Raw genomic sequence first — 23,104 nt, forward strand, 5'->3', positions numbered from 1 at the left:
TCCTCCCTTTTTTCAATTGCCTTTCATTTCAGTGCCATGTCCTTTAGTTTCAGAAAAATGTTTATGGCGCAGTGATGTCCTTCTAGAAACATGAATGCGCCAAGATTTAATACAAAATTTTATATAGATTTAAAATAAAAATGTCCTCTAGTGAAACAGGTTAGGTTTGAAAATAAAATGGAAGAGAGAGGGGTCAGTGTCGGGGAGAGGAAGGAAGGAACAAGGAGACACTTTGGTGTAATTTCCTCAACAGGTAGTTTAGAAAAACAGTCCCGTTTCAGCCTTTCTTATGCACAAAAACTATTAACCATTCAAAATCCGTGGACGTGGGAGAAAAGTGACCAAAATATTGACCACATATAACTTCTACATCTTACTGAACTAAGGGACTAACCCAGAAACCCTGGCATTAGAACTCATGGAAATAGACTACAGATTTAACAATCCACAAAGTTAACACATTGTACCAATGTCCTAACAGCATAAAATAAGCCTCTGTTATTCATTGTCTGTGCTACATTTCTTTTGAGAAAACAGAAGACTAAAATTCAGTGATACCGAAATTGGCTCTTCACAGGAGCATCAGGAACCAAGAAGACTCAGCTGTTCTCAGGGCCAAACACCATTTCTAAGGACAGACATTTGCGGTGTGGACTTTCAAAACCTGAACTGCCAGGAATTAAAACTGCAGCAGCAGTAAGGTAAATAGCACGGCTGAGCAGAAGAAGTGGCAGACACTGCTTTCGTCATATATTGCCTCAGTTCCCCCTCTAGATTAAACCGGCCATATTATAGTGCATGTCACAAATTCTCCTTTACTAAGAATATTTTCAAATGAAGAGAAACAGAAGTTGCCATTTCACCAAGCTTTGAATGCTCTGCTCGTAGAGCTTTTTACAGTGACATTTGAAATTGAGTCATTCCATTATAAACTAAAATCTGTTTATTCAATAAGTTTTTATGTGCCTACAGGGTGCCAGGACTGCAAAAGTGACTTGTGGAACTAAGATCTCCACTTTCAATGGGAGGATACTTCTCCTGTGGGGACAGATATAAGTAAGTGGCTCAGTCGTAAAGAATCTGCCTGCCAATGCAGGAGACTAGAGTTCCATCCCTGAGTCAGGAAGATCCCCTGAAGAAGGAAATGGCAACCCATCCCAGGATTCTTGCCTCGGAAACCCCACGGACAGAAGAGCCTGGCAGGCTATAATCCCTGGGGTCGAGGAAGAGTCAGACATGACTTAGCCACTAAATAACCAGAGTATATTAAAAGCAGAAAATATCATTAAAATACATAAGGGAGGCATCTGACCTGTCTTGGGATGAGGGAGTGCCTCTTAGAACAAGCAGTGGATGAGCTGAGATCTGAAGAGTGAATAGGAATTAAACCAGGGAGTCAAGAGGCAAGAGTGTTCTTCCAGAACAGAAAACAGCATGTGCAAAGGCCCAGAGACAAGAGGCAGCACAGCGTGCTTGAGCTGCTGAAACAATTTTTGTGCGGTGGAAGGAGAGAGTGCTTTTAGAAGAAAAGGTCACAGCAGGAAAATATAGGCATGACTTTGGGGTCTGACTCTCAGAAACAGTTTAAAAAGTTGACTTATGAATGGAGCCAAAAGAGTAAAAGGCTAATAAAAGCAGATTTCGTATTGTCTAGTTATTTCTGATACCACCAAAAACTTATATACTATGGAGAGGTTTGCAAAATTTCTGTATTGGTCCCTTTCAAAAATACAAGATGGGATTATTTGTTCTTTCATAGGTCAGAGACTCCTTGCAAGGCCCACTGAAAGTATGAGGTTTTGTTTTTAATCAGAGAAGGCAGCAATTTCTTGCACCTCCAGCTATGCTGTGTTAATCAAAGATATGATGACATCATCAATTGTACTTAATGTTTTAAATAATTACTGTTTAACACTCCAGTTAGACCGCAATGCAACTGGTATGCTCATATAGTTCAATTGGCCTTATAAGTTATTACCACACAAAAGAAGGGCAACTTGGAATATGCATTAAACCACAAAAGGTAACAGAGTCATCATTTTGAGAAGCATTCTTATGAAAAAGTTCATATAATGGGAAAGCATTTAAAAACTCAGATTTTACTGAGGCATTTTTTAAATAGATACAAGTGGTAAATCAAGTATCCAACAGTAATTAAAGATTAAGTCAATTAGTGAAAGATATTAATACAAAAATCACATGTACACAGCATCAACCCAAGTAAAAAACTATTTTAAAAAAATTACTAGAAAGATAGACATCAGAGTAGTTATGAGAGTAATAAAATTTGTTTTCCATCTTCTGGATTTTACGTAATGTGGATATGTTATGCTTTAAAATTATTTTTTTCATTAGTAACATTAATAATGATAACCAACACTTCTATAGCACATAACATGTGCCAGGCATTATTCTAGGTGCTTCATATAAATGAACTAAATCCTAACATGAACTATATGAACTAAATCATAACACTGTAACTTTAGTACAATTACTCTCTCCATTCTATAGCTTAGGGAAAGAGACTCGGAGACTCACCTAAAATTGTATGATTGGGTCAAGCAACCTGGCTCCAAAGTCATATCGTCACTAAGCTATACTTCCCTCTCAATGACAGAGGGCTGAACACCAGATCCAAATTCAAACAAGAAATTTTCCCTTTCCATGAATCTCAAGTATCACTAATGAGTCCTGCAGAATGCAAGAGCCTCATGTTTTCAGGATGTAAATTAAGACTCTACATGGCGTGGCACTTGGTGGTATTTAACAGATGGTCAGAAACTACATTTCAGTTTCTCCTTATAGACCCCTTGTGAGTCTGCATATACAATCTGTACATTTTATCATCACCCTCCACAATCATACTTTCTAGTGCTATTTTCTCATTATCAAAAAATGTATACTATGTCTACAGGACATCTTGTAGTAACTATTTACTACAATTCTGCATCCTGAATCAACCTTTGTCATGCCTAAGAATCATCCAGGGTGCTTAAGTAGTGGGCCCAGCCCAACCCATAGAGAGTGGACAGCAGAGTATCCTTTGGAAACTCATCTTCTACTTGTTACTTTGTAACATAAAATGGTTATCTTGAATACAAAAACACAGCATTTGCTATTTTCTAGGGCAACTGCCTAGCATATTCAACCCAGTTTTTCATACCTTATTTTGCATGCTTAAGAAAGACCAGTTTTATGTATGATATTGCGTACAGAATCAATTTCCCTTTAGTCACACTTTCTGTAGGTGTCTCACAGAACCAGCTCATAGAGCTGTGCGCATTGGAAAGTGTCATCTCCTTTCTGCTGCCTGAGTTAAGATTTTTAGAAAATATGCTGTTTCTAATTTATCAGAAAAGTGTTAAAACAGTCAAACCTGATTTCTTGTCCAGTAAAGATACTGATCGATGCTTGGAGTAATTTTTTCCATCAGTGACATAGGAGAGTGGAATATGCCACAGAGAGCTGTAATAAAAAGAAAACACTAGAAGATTATTAACTGTTTCCAATAGTTCAGTCAGTTACACATACTTTGTTGAGTGGTTTCTTTTTTGGCAGGAAGGTGAGATTTTTCAAGTTATTTCGAGAAAAGTATAACCTTGTTAGGTTTTCTAAGAACTTATGATTACAAAACATTTAAAAACACTCTAACCTGAGGATGCAAAAGAGATCTGCTGCTGCTGTTGAGTCACTAGGTTGTGTCTGACTCTGTGACCCCATGGACGGCAGCACACCAGGCTTCCCTGTCCTTCACTGTCTCCTGGAGTTTGCTCATGTCCATTGAGTTAGTGATGCTCTCGAACCATCTCATCCTCTGTTGCCCCCTACTCCTTTTGCTTTCAATCTTTCCCAGCATCAGGGTCTTTTCCAATGAGTTGGCTCTTTGCATTAGATGGCCAAAGTATTGGAGCTTCGGCTTCAGTATTAGTCCTTCCAATGAATATTCAGGACTGATTTCCTTTAGGATGGACTGGTTGGATCTCTTTGCTGTCCAAGGGACTCTCAAGAGTCTTTTCCAACACCACAGTTCAAAAGCATCGATTTTTTTTGGTGCTCAGCCTTCTTTATGGTCCAACTCTCACATCTGTACATGACTACTGGAAAACCAAAGCTTTGACTATATGGACCTTGGTCAGCAAAGTAAATGTGTTTGCTTTTTAATATGCTTGGGGTCGCACAAAGTTGGACATGACTGAAGCGACTTAGCAGCAGCAGCAACAGCAGCAGCAGTCATAGCTTTCCCCCCAAGGAGCAAGTGTTTTTTTTTTCTTATTATTTCATGGCTGCAGTCCCCATCCACAGTGATTTTGGAGCCCAAGAAAATAAAATCTGTTACTGCTTCTATGTTTTCCCCATCTATTTGCCATGAAGTGATGGGAGCAGATGCCATGATCTTAATTTTTTGAATGTTGAATTTTAAGCCAGCTTTTTCACTCTCCTCTTTCACTTTTATCAAGAGGTTCTTTAGTTCCTCTCCAATTTCTGCCATTAGAATGGTGTCATCTGCATATATAAAGTTGTTGATATTTCCACCACTAATCTTGATTCCAGCTTAGGAATCAATTAGCCTGGCATTTCAGGCAATGTATTCTGCATATAAGTTAAATAAACAAGGTGACAATATACAGCACTGTTGTACCCCTTTCCCAATTTCGAACCAGTCAGTTTTTCCATGTAAGGTTCTAACTGTTGCTTCTTGACCTGCATACAGGTTTCTCAGAAGACAGGAAAGGTGGTCTGGTATTCCATTCTTTTAAGAATTTTCACAGTTTGTTGTGATTCACACAGTCAAAGGCTTTCATGTAGTCAGTGAAGCAGAAGTAAATGGTTTTCTGGAATTTCCTTTTCTTCTCTATGATCCAATGGATATTGAAATTTGATCTCTGGTTCTTCTGCATTTTTTAAATGCAGCGCGTACATCTGGAAGTTCTCGGTTCGTGTATTGCTGAAGCCTAGCTTGAAGGACTTCGAGCACCACCTTACTAGTATGTGAAGTGAATGCAGCTATACAGTAGTTTGCACATTCTTTGGCACTGCCCTTTTTTGGGATTAAAGAGACAGCAGGAGAGACAGTGGGTTCTCACCTTGCATCTGAAGGCTGAATTTCAGGCTTAACATTTAAAGAGAATCTTTCCTGTTGTACCAGAATTTGCTTTCCTTTTCTCTGAACAGTCACTAAAGGAAATCCTTTCTGCAGGGTCCAGGTTCTCATCATTTTCTTTACATCTAGTGTTTTGTTTGTGAACTAGAGAAAGAAGAATAGATTATTTTTCTCAGAGATAAAGAGTCTAAAAAGTTTATAGTATCTTTCCCTCTTTCTCTACCACAATGCACCAATGTTGAGTTGAATTTACATTTCTACTCTAAGTAAATGAGAAATTGCTAAAAAGAAAGTAACCTGGACTAGAAATAAGTGAAAACTAAAGAGAGTGAGGGAGGCAGCATATGTTGAAAAAGGCAGCACAGATGCTATAAACCAATTACAGGTACATTAAAATCCCTAAGAAGGGATAAGCACTCTTCTGGGTCACAATACTACTGTTTAGAAGGTTTTCCTAAGGATACATAGGCGAGAAATCAGAAACACTACTTTTATTCCTGTTAGTCCGCTAGATCCAGAGTTCTCTTTATTCCCCAGACCCTCTGCTTTTACAAAATGGTGTGAAAGTGAAAGTTGCTCAGTCATGTCCGATTCTTTGCAACCTCATGGACTGTACAGTCGATGGAATTCTCCAGGCCAGAATACTGGAGTGGGTAGTTGTTCCCTTCTCCAGGGGAATCTTCCCAACCCAGGGATCGAACCCAGGTCTCCTGCATTGCAGGCAGATTCTTTACCATCTGAGCCACCAGGGAAGCCCATTACAAATGGTAAAGCTCATCTTCTTAAGAGCTCATCCTGTGGGAGGGCCTTAGAATGGGAGCAGCAGTCGCTGCAGAGTGAAATATAAACAGGTTGGCTGCCCAGACTTTACGTCTCTCCAGAAAACAGTGGTGAACATTTTTCCTAGACACATAGTCCTTTCCCCACAAAATACATGAATTGATCTATAAAATCTAGAATCCAGTGTCAGAGGTTCACAGGCCCTCTAAAGCTTACTGTCCCTACGACATCTGGTATCAATGATTAAGAAGCAATTTTTGAAGCAGGTGAGTTAAATTTATGATTCAAATTATTTTTCTAGATTACATATGGATTTGAATTGCAAGCAACTCAAATCATCAAGTACTTAAAATGGTACAATCATTTGGTCATATCACGTCACTATGACTGGTCTTACCTCAGCTGACATACACCTACTTATTTAAAGTCAGAAAGGATGGAACAAATCTTTCTAAATGCACTGTGATACTAACCTTACATGTTCAATGGCACTAATCTATTTCTTTCTGGACAAGGGGTTGGGAAGAAAACAAAACTGACGCAAAGCAAGGCAGTTCTGGGTCTTCGAAACAGAATTGAAATGAAGAGGCCAGTGCATAATTTGATGCTGATGCTGAAACATGTGAGGATAATATTAGGGGCTAGGTCAGGACAGGAAAGCACAATGATGCAAAAGCTGAAGTCAGCAAGGAAGGCAGAAATATATTCTAACTGGCAGGAGATAATACATTGAGTATAGAGTAAATAATGTGGCTTTCAGTTGAAATGCTACTACATGATAAGAAGAAAAACGACCATTTAGAAGCAACTCTTAGGTGATAAGGACTGATCCTTCTTCTCAAAGAGAACTGAGAGAGGAGGGAAGATATATCTTCTGGGAAAAGGGTTAACAACTAGAAGGTACCAAATCTCAGATAAAGCAAGGAAGCACCGAGAGCATACGGAAGAGCTTCAGAGCAGGGGTTCTTCACCCAGAATCCAGAAAACTTTGAAACTGTGTGTGACATCTTGCATCTTTGTGGATTTTGGGGGGAATATGTCTATAACTTTCATCAAATGTTCAGATATGTCTGTGATCTTCCAAAACATGAAAAACCATTGATCTAGATGAGGGTAACAAATTCAAAGGCTTATAAAGGCTACGCAGTCAGCATGCGTGCGTGTGAGCAAGCTGAGTTCAGGCACTGTTACAAAGCATAACTTCTAACCAATGACACTACTTGTTAGAATCTGTAGGCACAATCAAATCCAAGTAGCAAAATGATCCGAGGGCAGCACTCAGCTATGGTCGCCAGACTGTGACATGTCATCTGTAACACTTTAGTGGTGTATGGCCACCAAAGACAGGAGAAGTCACAAGGCAAAGTACAGAGCAAAAAATTCATGAACGGAAGGTAGAAAAATGGCAAAAACATTAGAAAAGAGAACTTTCCTACAAGGAAGGAATAGAGATTAAGATTTAGACTAAAGGTGCTTATATAAGGCCTCATGCCATTTTTTTTTTTTTGCAATTAAGCCTAGTACTTCCATTTCATGACTTTTAATTCTGTGCTTTTATCCATAAACATTTATATACTAAGTTCCATTCCTCTTTCTCTTAAAAACTGTCCTTGGTACCATAGCTTATTTACATACCTGACAAAAAAATACAAGAATCCCTCTCTTCTTACTTCAAGAGCTAAATAAAATATCCAGGTCACTTACCTCGTTAAAACTATCCCACAGGTCATCACTGAGAGTGGATGTATAGCTATGATTATGTAGGTAAAGAATAATGGCATGTTGAAATATATCTTCACTAAGGTAAGTTTTCAGCATCAACAGTAGGGAAGCTCCCTATTCCAAAAAAAAGAAAAAAAGGAAAAGTGAAAAATGGAGGAAAATAATAGAATACAATAAGACTATAGAAATAAGAACCTAAAATTTAAAATACATTCTAAGCAAACAGTTTAATAACCCAGTTATAATTTGCTGTTATTTTGTTTCATGTAACCAGCTGTGGACTATGGCCAAATTGTCTTAAAAATTATTTTAAAGAATTTTAGAAAGAATTAATTCTTTAAAAATTATTTTAAAGAAGTTGAAAAATAAAAATGCCTATGTGCACTAATTCTTCTGTGGGCCATTTTGTGTAGTCTATCGATTACTCAATGTTTCAGTGTTAATGTTAAAAAGTTAAGTGTTTATACATATATTTTTAACTTTAAAAATTGCTGAATTTTCCGTGGCATCCCCACCCCTACCCCCTGTGCTTGAAGTCCCAGCTGACTCCATGGGCACATTGCTGAACTCTCAAAAGTCTCTTTGCTAGAGAGTACATTAATTTCCAGTTTTAAGGTGTCAAGTTTCTGAAGTATCCAAGATCTCTCCTCTTCTTGCAGAGTCACTTCAAATATGTTTGGAACATATGAATGTGTATTTAGGTAGTTGCTGCTGCTAAGTCACTTCAGTCGTGTCCAACTCTGTGTGACCCCATAGACGGCAGCCCACCAGGCTCCCCCGTCCTTGGGATTCTCCAGGCAAGAACACTGGAGTGGGTTGCCATTTCCTTCTCCAATGCATGAAGGTGAAAAGAGAAAGTGAAGTCGCTCAGTCGTGTCTCACTCATAGTGACCCCATGGACTCTAGCCTACCAGGCTCCTCCGTCCATGGGATTTTCCAGGCAAGAGTACTGGAGTGGGGTGCCATTGTAAGCACACACTAATAATTCAGAGTCAGACGTGGAACTATTAAGGCCACACCATATTATGATGCGTGTCACCATCCCCAGTTTTAAAGCAGCAACCACCTCCTCCACATTCAAAAGCAATTTATATCACACCTCCTGCATCTGCTATAGAGATGTATTTATTTCCTCTTCTAGACTGTAAGCTAATTTAGGGAAAAACTGAAGCTAGGAGCTCAACTCCTATGACTAAAATAATGCCTACTACATAGAAGGCACTCAAATGCAAAAAAATTCTGAATGACTGAATTTCTGATTTAAAAATGTAGCAATGTTAAGTCATCAAAATTACAAGATAGAGATAACTGAACTTAATACTTATTACTCTCTTGTTTTTGTATCGCACTTCAGTGGTACTTGTTCTATAAATTTAAATAGTCATTCTGGTTCCCAATAGTCCCCCTCTCTTCTGTGTCACTAACTTTTCCTCTCTACTGTTACACTGCAACACTCCATTTGGAAAAAAAAAAAAAAAACCACCCAGCAGTTCTCATTTTAAACAGAAGATGTGCTTCCTTTCCTTAACCTCATGCCTCCTCCAGTTATCACCGTATTTCTTGTTCCTCCTTTGGGAAGTCAGTTCTTCAGAAGAGCTGTCTGCATTTGCCGAGTAAATTTGTTCTGTTTGCATTTCCTCTTGTGCCATCTTCCAACCATCACCACTCCACTGGCAGTGGTTTTATGAAGCCCCCTGATGAGCCTTACGGTGTCAAACCAATGTCAGTTCTCAGGCTCACCCACGAGTAGCAACTGATATGACCGATCAGTCCCTCCTCCGTGAAAGTCATCCTGCTCTCGGTTTTGGCACGTCACTCCTGATTCCTCCCCTGTGCACTGGGCATCCCTCTCTCTCTCTCTTTTGCTGCAGCCTCCTTATCTTCTCAAGGACTAACTTTTAGTGTCCCTGGCATTTAATCTTCAGACTTCTTTTCTTCTCTAAAGTCACTTTCTTGTTGATCTTCTCAACCACAGGGGTTTTACACGACCCCCAAATTTATATATCTAACCGGACTTTGCTTCAGTTCCAGACTCATATCCAATTACATGCCTACTATTCCCACTTATGCGCCTTAAACTTACTCAAAAATTGACCTTTTCTTCCTTCTTATCCTAAATATACTCTTCCAATAATCTTCTCATTTCAACAAATAAAAATTCCATTTTTCCAGCTGTTCAGGCAAAAATTTTGAAGTCATCCTTGACTCCTCTCTCAACTCGACATCTAATCCATTAGCAAATTCTACTGGACTAAACTTCCCAATATCTTTCAAAACCAAACACGGCTTATCACATTCACTATCACCTTTGTCCAGGCCACCATTTCCTTGCTGCTGGCCTATTACAACAACCTCCTAACTAGTCACCTTGATTCCACGTGATGATGAAGGCTGACTTATTCCAAAAATAAATAAATAAAATCATACTATGGTACTCCTCTCTTCAGATGGCTTTCATTCCACTGTGCGTAAAATCAAGGTCCTTACCAAATCTAATAAGATGATCTACAAGGATCTGGCCCCTTATAATCCTTCTCACTTCCTCTACTACTTTCTTTGCGCATTTGTTCCTCTCCAGACACCCTGGCTCCTTGCTGGTGCTTAAACATGCCAACCAATCTTCATCTCAAGTTGTGTGGATACCCAAAACAAGTCCCAGATATGGTGACACAGTAGAAGGACTCCCAGGACCAGGACTGAGTATACAGTCATATTCACCACCATGATTTATATTACTGTGAAAGGACATGAAGCTAAATCAGCTAAGGGAAAAGTCTCATGGGGTGAACAAGTACAAGCTCCCAAAAGTCCTCTGCAGGATGCGCTTAATTCTCCAAGCGACCAGTTGTGACAACACGTATGAAATCCTATCAGGGGAGTTCCTCGGAGACTCGGTACCCAAGATTTTTACTGGGGGCCAGTCATGCAAGTATCTTCTGCCTGCTGCTGCTGCTGCTGCTAAGTCACTTCAGTTGTGTCCAACTCTGTGCAACCCCATAGACGGCAGCCCACCAGGCTCCTCCATCCATGGGGTTTTCCAGGTAAGAGTACTGGAGTGGGTGCCATCACCTTCTCTAATCTTCTGCCTAGCAAGGACCAAAATTCCGGACTCCCAGAAGGAAAGCAGATATTTACCATAAACTACACTGTTCGCACAAACAGTGAGGGCACAGTGAGTCATTCTTATCAGGGAATGGTGAGAACTCTCCCCAAATCCAATTTGCCAGAAATTAGCCAAAGTCGAGCCTCATAATAATGCCTTTCTAAGGACAGCAGTCTCAGGCCTACTATGCTAACTACTGTCTTCACATAAGCCTTGTGCACTGGTTATACTCTCTGCCTGGAACATTTTCCCCCTAGAAGTCCACATGGCTCGTTCCCTCACACCCTCTAGATGGTGTTCAAATATCACCTTATCAGTGGTCTTCCCCAGCCATCCTATACAAAGCAGCCTTTCCCTTGTCATTCTCATTTTCCTTCAGTTCAGTCGCTCAGTCGTGTCCGCCTCTTTGCGACCCCATGAATCGCAGTAAGCCAGGCCTCCCTGTCCATCATCATCTCCCGGAGTTCACTCAAACTCATATTCATTGAGTTGGTGGTGCCATCCAGCCATCTCATCCTCTGTCGTCCCCTTATCCTCCTGCCTCCAATCCCTCCCAGCATCAGTGTCTTTTCCAATGAGTCAACTCTTCGCATGAGGTGGCCAAAGTACTGGAGTTTCAGCTTTAGCATCAGTCCTTCCAATGAACACCCAGGACTGATCTCCTTTAGGATGGACTGGTTGGATCTCCTTGCAGCCCAAGGGACTCTCGAGAGTCTTCTCCAACACCACAGTTCAAAAGCATCAATTCTTCAGTGCTCAGCTTTCTTCACAGTCCAACTCTCACATCCATACATGACCACTGGAAAAACCATAGCCTTGACTAGACAGACCTTTGTTGGCAAAGTAATGTCTCTGTTTTTCAATATGCTATCTAGGTTGGTCATAACTTTCCTTCCAAGGAGTAAGCGTCTTTTAATTTCATGGCCACAGTCATCATCTGCAGTGATTCTGGAGCCCAAAAAGATAAAGTCTGACATTGTTTTCACTGTTTCCCCATCTATTTCCCATGAAGTGATGGGACCAGATGCCAAGATCTTCATTTTCTGAATGTTGAGCTTTAAGCCAACTTTTTCATTCTCCACTTTCACTTTCATCAAGAGGTTTTTTAGTTCCTCTTCACTTTCTGCCGTAAGGGTGGTATCACCTGCATATCTGAGATTATTGATATTTCTCCTGACAATCTTGATTCCAGGTTGTACTTCTTCCAGCCTAGCGTTTCTCATGATGTACTCTGCATATAAGTTAAATAAGCAGGGTGACAATATACAGCCTTGACGTACTCATTTTCCTTACTGTGCTTCATTTTCATATTCGCACTAACCACCAAACACAGAATCTTTCATTCATTTGTATTATGTATGTCCCTATCTCCGACCCCTGAAATGGAAGCTCCATGGTACAAGTGACATAGTCCGCCTTCTTTCCTGATCTATTCCCAGTACCTAGGAAAACACCAGGTACGTGGTTGGTACTTGTATAATTTGATAAATGACTGAATTATCACAAGGCAACATGCATCAGAGTTAGGCTTGAAGATTATGAAGATCAAATAGAATATGTCTGACAAACGCATGCTTACTGTCAAACACTGACACTTCTTCTTACACACAATTATCCAGTGAACTATTTTCCAGTGAACTATTATCCAGTGTAAATTATCCAGTGAACTATTTTTCTCAATTCTGTGGATGGGACATTTGCCAGATTCCCAATTCTGAAATAAGTACTTACCATACTGACAGGCATAATGTATGTTATGGAAGCAACATGCTCAGAAGACACTGAATTCTAGGTTTGGAGGGTGGGGGTCAGAGAAAGAAAGAGCTCTATAACAAGAGAGCCTGAAATAACTGTTCTGTATAAGAAAAGAACTGCCAAGTTGTAAAATTTTCTTTATTGGTAGCTCCAGTATGGGCTTTAAAAATCACAACCCATAACAGTAGCTCTAATTGGAATATACTTCATATAGCTAACTGTACTCCCGATTTCCTCATCTAATAACAGTACTACCATTCTCCCTGCCAGTCAGGCTTGCCTGGAAAACATTTCTGCCTCCTTCTTCACCTGCTTTGACCTATCACTTAGTCCTTTAAGCATTTCCCTCTGCCCAGGGTTTTTTCCACACCCATCAGTTTCCTTCCACTCTCACTGCTGCTGCTGCCGCTAAGCCGCTTCAGTTGTGTCCGACTCTGTGCGACCCCATAGATGGCAGCCCAGCAGGCTCCCCCATCCCTGGGATTCTCCAGGCAAAAACACCGGAGTGGGTTGCCATTTCCTTCTCCATCCTCTACTACTCCTAATTTTAAACTTTTACCATTTCATGCTTTGACTTCAGCAGCAATTTCCTGATTTTAGGTCTCTCTCCATTTAAATCTATTTTGTAAACTGAAGCAAGTTAATTTTCCTAGTCACTTGAATCTCAAAGCCATTCCTCTATTTAAAAATCTTTTAAAGCTTCCCACTGATTATAGAAAAAGTCCAGATTCCTGATGGCATTCAGGACCTTCTACAACTGAGCTTCAAACCTACCTTTCTCATCTTCCCTACCCCACATGTGGCTTCCACTGCAAACATTTACCCGCTAAACAAAAATTCCCTGCCCATTAGTATTACTCTTTTTTGCAGACCTCATCGGGCCATTCTTGCCCTATTCTATTGTTCCCATTGCTCTTAACCTATATATTTTTCCTATTACTTAGTTTCCATGTTCTTCCAAGAAATTTCTCTCCATGATCCCAGGCAAAAATACTCTGTACCATTCCCTTAGCACACATTCTTTCTTACTGCTTCACAAGTACTCCCTACCTAAACTCTGCGTTTCTTGATGACATGAACTGTAACTCATATGCTTTGTATATCTTCTTCTCTGTTCAGGATGGCAATTCAATTTATTGATCTTAATCTGGTAGCCAGACTAAGGAGGCAAGTAAGCTATAACATTCAGCCCTCTTTCCCTACACAAATGTGATACCCCCCTCCCCTATTCTCTGACTTACATGATCCTAATCAGGTCTTTAAATTTCTGTTTTTGCTTTACTTCCATACCTGGAGTCTATGTTTCTAATGCTACAATAGAGTCTTTGATTCGTAAAAATCTCCTTTTGTTTACCTGTTTTGGCAATTCTGACTTTGGAACACACTTCAGTCCTGAATAACAATTCTGACTTTGGAACACACTTCAGTCCTGAATAACAATTCTGACTTTGGAACACACTTCAGTCCTGAATAACACAGCCAAAGGCTTAGAGTCTCCCCTGGACATATTCTACCTGTAGATCTAGACAGTGATCCAACTTTAAAAGATCTATTACTATAAGATCTGGTTAACTAGCCAGAATACTAGTTAGAGGACTTAAGAGACAGAGAAAGAAAGAAAGACCTAGATCAAGTTAAGATCAAGATTTAAGTAGAAGCACACATCTTAAACATTTAACAGGAAAATTGAAAATAATACTTGTCTAATCTTTAAAATAACCTAAATCAGGCAGCTTGCTTACATATGAAATTAATTTGTAACCCACTCCAGGTACTTTTTGTGAATACCTTAAAGTAGGAAAGAGAATCAAACATCTCTTCAATCTGTTCTGAAGACTGAACCGATGACGATGATATTGGATGGGATGAATTCAACGAATCTTTTCTCATTGTTTTAAATCGAGCATCTAAGAAATCTTCATACTACAAAAAATGAAACAGAATAAAGAAACCATGAACAGTATTAAAGACAGAAGCAAGTTTAATAATTATTGATAGGAATTAGACTAATTACTGTTTAAGGTCATTATAAAAAAAAATCAACTAGCTTCACTAAACTTTAGAAAGAATCTGTTGAAGATATAGGAAGAATGTGACTTTTTTTTTTTAATTTATTTTTTATTTTACTTTACAATTCTGTATTGGTTTTGCCATACATTGAGAAAGAATGTAACATTTATGCATATTCCTTAAATTTGAAAATAAAATTATAACTTCCACAAAAATCAGTGTTCCCTAAACAATAGCACAAGGATAAATTAAGAGTTTATTACTAAAGCTACCATATGCTAAATCCAGATGTTCAAATGATTATTTAGAAATGGCTAGTGAATATTTGTAAAATAAAATCTTAAAATGAAAAAAAAAAAAGGAACTGCTCCTTAAGTTGATTTCTCATACATAATCCAGCTTTTCTATTGAGATAATATACATTTCCCTCGACTGAGGCTATTCTTAAGTAAAATATAAGTCTTAAACAGAAAGAAGTCTGAGAGTTCAACAGACGAGTTCCTCTAGAATATATACTAAAAGCTTTTAAACATTCTGGGCACCACCAAGTGGTGAAACTGTATATCTCTTTGTTTAATTAAGACCCATACCCAGATTTACATTACTTTGCTTATTAATATTCTAGCTTAAACTGAGTTCATTTTACCATTTGAAATCTTTGAATAGGCCCTACACAAAACTTTCAAACTGAAAGCTCTGAGAGTACTCATCTTTTGAAGCACTTTTGGATCATACAATCAAGAAGCTTAATAGAAAGTCACCGAATTCTACAGTAGAAAGGGATCCTTATACTTTTCCATTTACTGCTTGAATTATTCGGCAATATCTGTCATATATGACCTGTGCTGTGTGCTTAGTCGCTCAGTCGTGTCTGACTCATTGCAACCCCATGGACTGTAGCTCGCCAGGCTCCTCTGTCCATGGGCATTCTCCAGGCAAGAATTCTGGAGTGGGTTGTCATGCCCTCCTCCCATATAGGACCTAGTATGTCCAAATCTCTCTAAGGAGAAGAAACATCTCCGGAGAGTCTAAGAACACAGTAACAACATTATCATGCTCTCTGTAACAGAATGGGGTTCCACGTCTTTGAAATGGGCACAAAATATGGTTTGGACCTAAAAAGAGCAAATTATTTGTCTCACTGTGTATCACTGTTGTAAGAATGACCACAGTGATAATAGACAGCATTGCCACAAAATGTCTTAATTTCTTCTCTATAAGGAGGATAAAAAGTTTTGTTTTGCAAATTAAAAAATTGCTTTTCAACTCTATTTAAATTCCTTAAAGCAGAAGGGTCACATCTATTAAACACAGGATTGAGCAAAGCAATTTAAAATGTTCATCTTAATGACAAAGTATGAAGTAATTTCACATTATTTCTGCTTTCTGAAATACATCAGTAACTGAAAGCACAATTTTCACTGTCAAATCTCAAGAGGTATAGAGATCAGTAACATGGGTCACTTTTTCTAGAAATATTTTCATTGCTCCAAATGCATGGAAAATACATGTCTAGTATGATTGGACTATTTTTCTTCCTGGCATTCACAGTAGGCCTAACAAACAGTGTACTTACACTGGAGAGCTCTCCGAATATTTTTTCCAAAGAGAAATACTCCATGAATGTAGCGAAACCTTCATTTAGCCAAACATCATTCCACCACTGCATTGTTACCAGATTACCAAACCACTGCGGGGACAGAACAGACAACTAACCAACTTCGCATTCTCAAGACTTTTCTAATAACTGAATTGTCAGATTAATCACCTATAACCAGATTACAACTACTTAAAAGTATGCTTATTGTAGTTAAAACAAACTATATTCAACTTTAAGTCTTACAAATAAATTGTATTTGTAACGTACTTTTACTTTTAAAAATAAAACTGTATACACTGAATAAATTCACTTTTAAAGTAAAACTATAAATTTAACATTTTCCCTTAAATAAAACAAACAAAGACAACTGGCTTATTTATCAGTTTAACATACATGCTGTATAGTAGGTAGACAAAAACTGTTTTTAGTCACCTCATTAAAACATTTCCTAGAGAAATTCCTCTCCTTTCTAGTATCAAGTTAGTAATATTATTTTCCATCATGTCTACAATCATCATGACAACCCCAAATTGAACGTCTATATGAGGGATGTTCTTATAGTCAGAGAGCCTGGACTGCCTGTTTCTCCTCAGTCACCACATTGAGTATTTACATGATTCAAAACAGAATTCAAACAACATTCCCTAAGCAATTTGGCATGCATACAAATAAATAAAATCAGAAAGACTTTTAAATGGCTTTTTTCCATGAAGTAATAAGAAGGAAAAAGAAGACGAGACACCCCTAAAAAAATGCATCTCAAAAATCCCTGAAATGAAGCATGGTCAATAAAAAGTGTGTGGTTCAGTCACTGTGGCCAAGGGCTCGGCTCAAACCATCAGCAAAATGATAAGATTATTAGGTACTGAAACAAAGCTCTACGGAGAATCACAAAAGCATATTTTCAAAGCTTAATATCTTAAAAACCTCTTTCAGAAGAAGATGACTTCTAAGTCGTAAAGAAGTACAAAGGAAACACTCCTGCTGTGGTGATGGCGGCCAGCCCCAGGAATAACGGACCTGGAGCAGACCCCCTAAAAAACAGTTTGTCTACATGCGTAACTGTGAGAGTCAATAAGCACACGCTTCATACGCCAGCCTGCCGCGAAGTCCTCACGAGGCCCGGCGCGCTGGGACTGTGGCCGAGGTAGACGGCCAATCGGCCAGAGCACGTCCCACTCTCGCCCACCTCCTCCCACCGTCGTGACACTACAGTCCAAGGAGAAGAGGCATGCAACTCAGGGAAAACTTTCTTCCCCACCAAGTTATAAAATGTAAGAGAGATAAAGGAAGTCAAAATGCTTGATAAACTGTAAAATCATAGAACAACCGTTAGATAACATCTTTATCCAAAAATTTAAGTTTGTGTTAAAAAAAAAAAAGCACCATTGTATTATGAAAGAAGGCAATACTCTAACATAAAGCTGAATTATTATTAGCATCTAAAACTCCAGGACATGAAACAGACCAGAGGTGTGAGATATAACAGCCTTGGTGGCCGATACCTGGTGGGCCAGCTCGTGAGCGATGATTTTAGTAACCAGCTTTCTATCTGCCACTGAAGAAGTATTATCGTCATACAGAAGTGTCTCTTCTCGGAAGGTGAGCAAACCCCAGTTTTCCATTGCTCCTGCTTCAAAGTCAGGAATAGCCACCAAGTCTGGATATAACAGGAAAGAAGTGGTCAACTCTCCTCCATCAGAGGCACTCCCTAGTTAAATCCAAGTATTTTACCCACTGCTCTATCAGCAAGGTCCCTGTATCACTAAGTTCATTTTACCTACTCCTAGGGAAAGGAAACGTTCTAGCTCATATGCTCCTGACCTACCTGTCAGCTGAGAAGATCTGATCAACCACCTATGGAGTCACTGTTGCTCTGTTCCTTAGCAAGAGAAGGGAGATCTAACTCCTTCACAGCAAAGAACTTTCCAGAACAAGGAGGACAGAAGGCAGGGCCAACGCTCTTCCAGCTAAAATCAGCACCCTGTTGAATGACACTGAAGTACTCTTGCTTTCCTGAGCTCTCATTACTCCTATTATTATTTGAATTAGGAATTTCTCAGGAAATTGGAATTAGTCCAACTCCAGGTTAAGCCCTAAGCAAATCCCTACTTACACAGCACCTTTGAAACAGTCCCATAAACTTCTAAATGCTTTAAGCTACACATTCAGATGTGTGTCTATGGAATCTAAATAATCTTAACAAATACAAACAACTCTTAAAGCAAACAATTAACAGAGTTTCTTGGTTTCCCTTTGAAATAACTTTGGCAAAAGTTCTTTCTCAAAAAATTTGCAACCTAAATCTAGGTTATTATTGCTAATGAAATCAGAGGCACTGTTTGATTCTTACCCAGTTTCTTTAGTGGGTATTGAATTTCAAAGTAGTTTTGATAAAAGTCAAGAAGCTTCACAGTTGTTTCCAAGGCATGGTGAACTTGACCAATCTTTTCTGGGATAGCATATATAGAAACCTGAAAGGAAACAGGTATGATGTAAGGACAATAAAAATGGCATGATATCAAGTGAACACTGTCAAGATTTAGCATACGTGAGAACTACACAGAGGTATGAGAGATTTTTCAGGCCGGAAATTCTTGCTTATAGTTCTTTTAACCCCTAGAGGACTTAGCAAGTCATTTCCATACATACAACAATGTTCAAAAAAACTTACTGATTCCTTTTTTTAAAAAATTAACATCATATCCAAACTATTTGGTCTCATATAGCAATTATAAACATCTGCCTGTTTAATTCCCGTGATACTCTTCTCTTTCTCCCTATTACCTACAGTTGCCCTTCCTTATCTGTGAACTGTCAAACTGTGAATTATTTGAAAGGCAAAACTCAATTTTCATCTTTTTCGTGCCTAATGTAGTACCTGGCATCTTGCAGGCATTCAATGCAGAGAAGTCACAGCTTACAAGAGAGTTATTTCTAACATGGACACCTGAGACAGAAATGGCACACTGGTTGAAACTGCCCTGAGCCCCCCATGAGAGCGCAGCACATTCTCCTTCAGTAAGCAGGGCACAGCCAGTTTTCTTTCAGCCTTGGAACTGCTTGCTTTTTTTTTTTTTTACGTTGTTGGCTTGTACCCAGCAGAGTGAAAAACACTTGGTGAGTGGCTCCCAGTAACTAACACTGCTGCATTTAAAACGGATGGCCAACACGTCTCCACTGTAGAGCACAGGGAACTTTGCTCAGTGTGATGTGGCAGCCTGGATGGGAGGGGAGTCTGGGGGAGAAGGGACCCACGTACATGTGGATGGCCGAGTCCCTTCGCTGTCCACCTGAAACTACCACAGCACTGAGAATCAGCTACACGCCAGTACAAAATAAACACTTCAATTAAAAAAACAAAGAGACACACTTTAAAAAAATTAAAAAACAAACAACCGTTTAAAAGGATAACAGGATTCATGCCCATGAACCCAGGGCACATGCTCCAGGGAAGATGCAAGTGCCCACACTTAAATGGATATGCTTTCTTTTCTGATTAAGTGTGAAGTTACATATGTGTAAGTTACACATTTGCTGTAACTGACTGTACCTGTCTTATCAGAGAGCATCAAAAGGCAAAAGTTGAGTAATTACATTAAGAGTACTAGGTTTTAAAAAGCACTATTTACTGTTTTCAATTTATTGAAAGAAAGAAGCCCTCTGTACTCAAGTTGGTAAAGCAGAATATGGACAAGACATAGCAGAAGACAAAAACCTCAAAAATAAAGATCTTGGCAGGCGGGAAAAGGAGACCTACTGAATAATTGAGCATTTGGAAAAAATACACTGGTGAACTCTAACCACAAGTTAAAATAAAGACTAAAAATAGTCTTTCATTAAAGCACTGAAAAACAGGCAACAACTTCTAAGAGGTCATAATTTCAGCTACAGCTGTCTTTATCTGGGGCCTTAGTCTATAGAACATATGCCTTAATTACAGAAACATGGAGGTAACATGGCATAAAAAAGAAAGAAAAAAAATTTTAAGTAAACAACAAAACTAAATGTACAAGCTGTGTAGTCAGACTTCCGGGTTCCAATTTCTGCTAGCTGTGTGAACTTGAGAAGGTTCATTAACCTCAATCCCCTTATCTATAAAAGCATGATAAAAGTAGCTCCCATCCCCACATTAAATGAACTAATACATATAAACTTAGGATAGTCGCTGATAGAAAACAAGTGTTCAATAAAGAGTAGTTATTATCATTATTATAAATAAGAGTCCCATCAGAAGTGGCGTGAAATATGTGTGAGCAGAGCGTTTGTGGCAAAAGTTACAGGAAGAATGAAGTGTTAGGACTGAAGTTGGCTCATTTAAAATATGTTTCTTTCTTAAGGTAATTAAGAAGAAATTTAATCCCATATTATGTGGCCAAATTTGTACTTCACCAGCCCAGCACTCAAACATGGGCATCCTTGGGATAAGGCTGTGACCGCAGTTCATTGAATTCCATGACCACCTGCCAAAGGAACACGCCCACTTCCCGCATCAGTCCCCCTCTAAAGCGCTAGTGCTCGCGCGCGCACACACACACACACACAAAGCTGAAACAGTCTTTTAAAATCTAACTACCATGATAAATGACTGTACCAAGATCACTTGGAATCTGAGACTAGTCTTTACCACTTCTGCCTGTTCTTTCCAGGCATACACATTTTAAGGAGTCAATGCAACCATCTAGCAGTGCTGTCCTAACAGAAACACCACCCACACACTCCAGAGTCCTCCTCAAACGTCCTTCTGCCACACACACCATGTGGCTCTCCCATCTCTACGTGTGAGGAAAAGTAAAGGGAGAAAAAAGGAAGTTCATATGAAACTGAAATCTGACCAAAGGATCCACTTCGTCCCATTTCTGGAATACAATGACTAGGGGAAACAGGTAGATGATTGGTGTTTTCTCTTTCCTTCTATTTCTCTTCCTTTAAAAAAAAATGTGCTATGAATCCTCACTAGAGGTAAGTCATCAGGTCATTATATTCATTATCGTGCTTGTTTTAAGAGCGACAGAAGTAGTAGAAATAAACCAAGAGAACAATCTAGTTCAGCAAAGAAGTTTTGGTGGAATGCATGTGTGCTAAGTTGTGTCTGACTCTCTGTGACCCCGTGGGCTGTAGCCCACCAGGCTCCTCTGTCCATAGGACTTCCCAGGCAAGAATACTGGAGAAGCTTGCCACTACCTATTCCAGAGGATCTTCCTGACCCAAGGATCGAACCCACATCTCCTGCATTGACAGGCAGATTCTTTACCATGGCACCATCTAGGAGTCCTCCACCCTTGGTAAGAGCACTCTAAATACTGATAAAGGCAAGTCAACCAGTGTTCAGGCTTTAAGACTTACATCGTTCTCTGGTGGGTTTTTTGGTTGTTGTTTTTACTTTTAAGACATTTATGCTTTGTGTGCGTGTATTCAGCTGTCTGTGTCGGCAAGATCAAACTTTCTCTGCAAGATCTCTTGCTAAGACCTGGGAGATTTATAAAAGACACAAAAAATGTCCATAAAGTCTCATCAGCTCTCAGAGAAAAGGGTTAAGACTGAGGAATAACAGATTGTTAGGTTTTACTTACTCTGCTCCTTAATAAGCAAAAACCAAATGAAAGTAAAACCAGAACCAAACCTCACTCTCCCAAAAGAACAATCACATGGCCTGTGAGATTCACAAAGAAAGAAAATAGAGAAGATTGGAATTTTCCAATACTAAGTATCCTGAAAAATACCAGCTTTCCTAAACAGACAGCTGAATACACACACAAAAAGCATAAATGTCTTAAAAGTAAAAACAACCACCAAAAAACCCACCGGAATGAAGTCTATCCAGAAAAACTGGTTAGATGGGACTTGGGACTTTGGAAGAATGATATAAATTATGTATAACGTCCTTAGTTGCTGGAAGGCTACTTGAGGAAATGCTGTTAGTGGAGATTTGGAATGAAGTCACGTTTCTGACTGAATAAGATAACTTCACAGGGATAATACTGTTGAAAATACTGTTGAATGTTAAAGAGACACAGTGTCTACATCTGACAAACCGCCAATGGATTCTGATTCTACAAATGAGACTGGTTTGTGGTAAAAACAAAATCAGGCAATGGCAAAAACAAAACAAAAACCTCAAGGCAAACTGATAAACCTCAGGGCAGTGTATTTCAAAACTGGGCTAGAATTTTTTAGGTAATTCTGGCATTCCTGAAGGCAGACAGAGGGTTAAGGAACACTGAAGAATGGAGAGAACTGATAAAACAATTGTTCCTCTTTCTACAGGTCTTTGACATCGTAGTCTTTAGCACTGAACAGGACACACTTTCGCAATTTCAGCTATTTGGTGAGACTGACATTCATCAATAAAGCTCTACTGCCCTATTCCGGAATCCTGTGAAATAGGCCTAATGTCAAATATTCCAAAATAGAACATAGCCTAGAGATTGCAGCATTTTACTGGGACAAAAATCCTTTATTAGACTCTCAGTCCGAATTTCTAATCACCATACCTACAGAAATTATTGATGTCATTTGGTGTAAGAAGAAGTACATTGTGGTAGACAGTAAATCCTACCATTTATTGGAGGCAATGCCCCTCTGGCTCAGCGATAAAGAATCTGCCTGCAATGCAGGCACTGCAGGAGACGTGGGTTTGATCCCTGGGTCAGAAAGATCCCCTTATGGAGGAAATGACTACCCACTCCAGTATTCGTGCCTGGAAAATCCCATGGACAGAGGAGCCTGGTGGGCCACAGTCAGAAAGAGTCGGACACGACTAGAGTGACCAGGCATGCACACACGCATTTGCTGTGTTATCTTAGGTCCATCACTCAACCTCCCTGGGACACTGTCTCCTCATCAGCAATATGAGGCTAATGCCTTCCCCTCATTTGGTTTATAAAATAAAGAGGTGTTTATAAATAAAAGCTCAAGACAACTTCCAGCACACAGTATAACTCTGCACATGCTAGATTCTTCCCCATTTCCTAATAAAAACAGAAAGTCAAGAAGACTGTTGACTATTCGTATAACGTTAATTTCTTCAAAC

General features: G+C 39.3%; 1 protein-coding gene across 1 annotated transcript in view; it reads right to left on the reverse strand.

Annotated features, from left to right (window-relative positions):
- Nucleotides 1–23,104, reverse strand: part of LOC120863263 (leucyl and cystinyl aminopeptidase) — a 104,487-nt gene that overhangs the window by 24,689 nt on the left and 56,694 nt on the right. The window contains exons 5-11 of the mRNA XM_040239367.1: nt 18,425–18,545; nt 17,577–17,731; nt 16,048–16,161; nt 14,250–14,384; nt 7,586–7,717; nt 5,085–5,245; nt 3,377–3,465 (exon numbers count right to left, since the gene is read on the reverse strand). Coding sequence (XP_040095301.1) covers nt 3,377–3,465; nt 5,085–5,245; nt 7,586–7,717; nt 14,250–14,384; nt 16,048–16,161; nt 17,577–17,731; nt 18,425–18,545 — 907 coding nt within the window. The remainder of the gene's footprint in view (nt 1–3,376; nt 3,466–5,084; nt 5,246–7,585; nt 7,718–14,249; nt 14,385–16,047; nt 16,162–17,576; nt 17,732–18,424; nt 18,546–23,104) is intronic.

This window comes from Oryx dammah, unplaced genomic scaffold (assembly GCF_014754425.2).
Source record: "Oryx dammah isolate SB20612 unplaced genomic scaffold, SCBI_Odam_1.1 HiC_scaffold_5, whole genome shotgun sequence".
In the NCBI taxonomy this organism is placed as follows: domain Eukaryota; kingdom Metazoa; phylum Chordata; class Mammalia; order Artiodactyla; family Bovidae; genus Oryx; species Oryx dammah.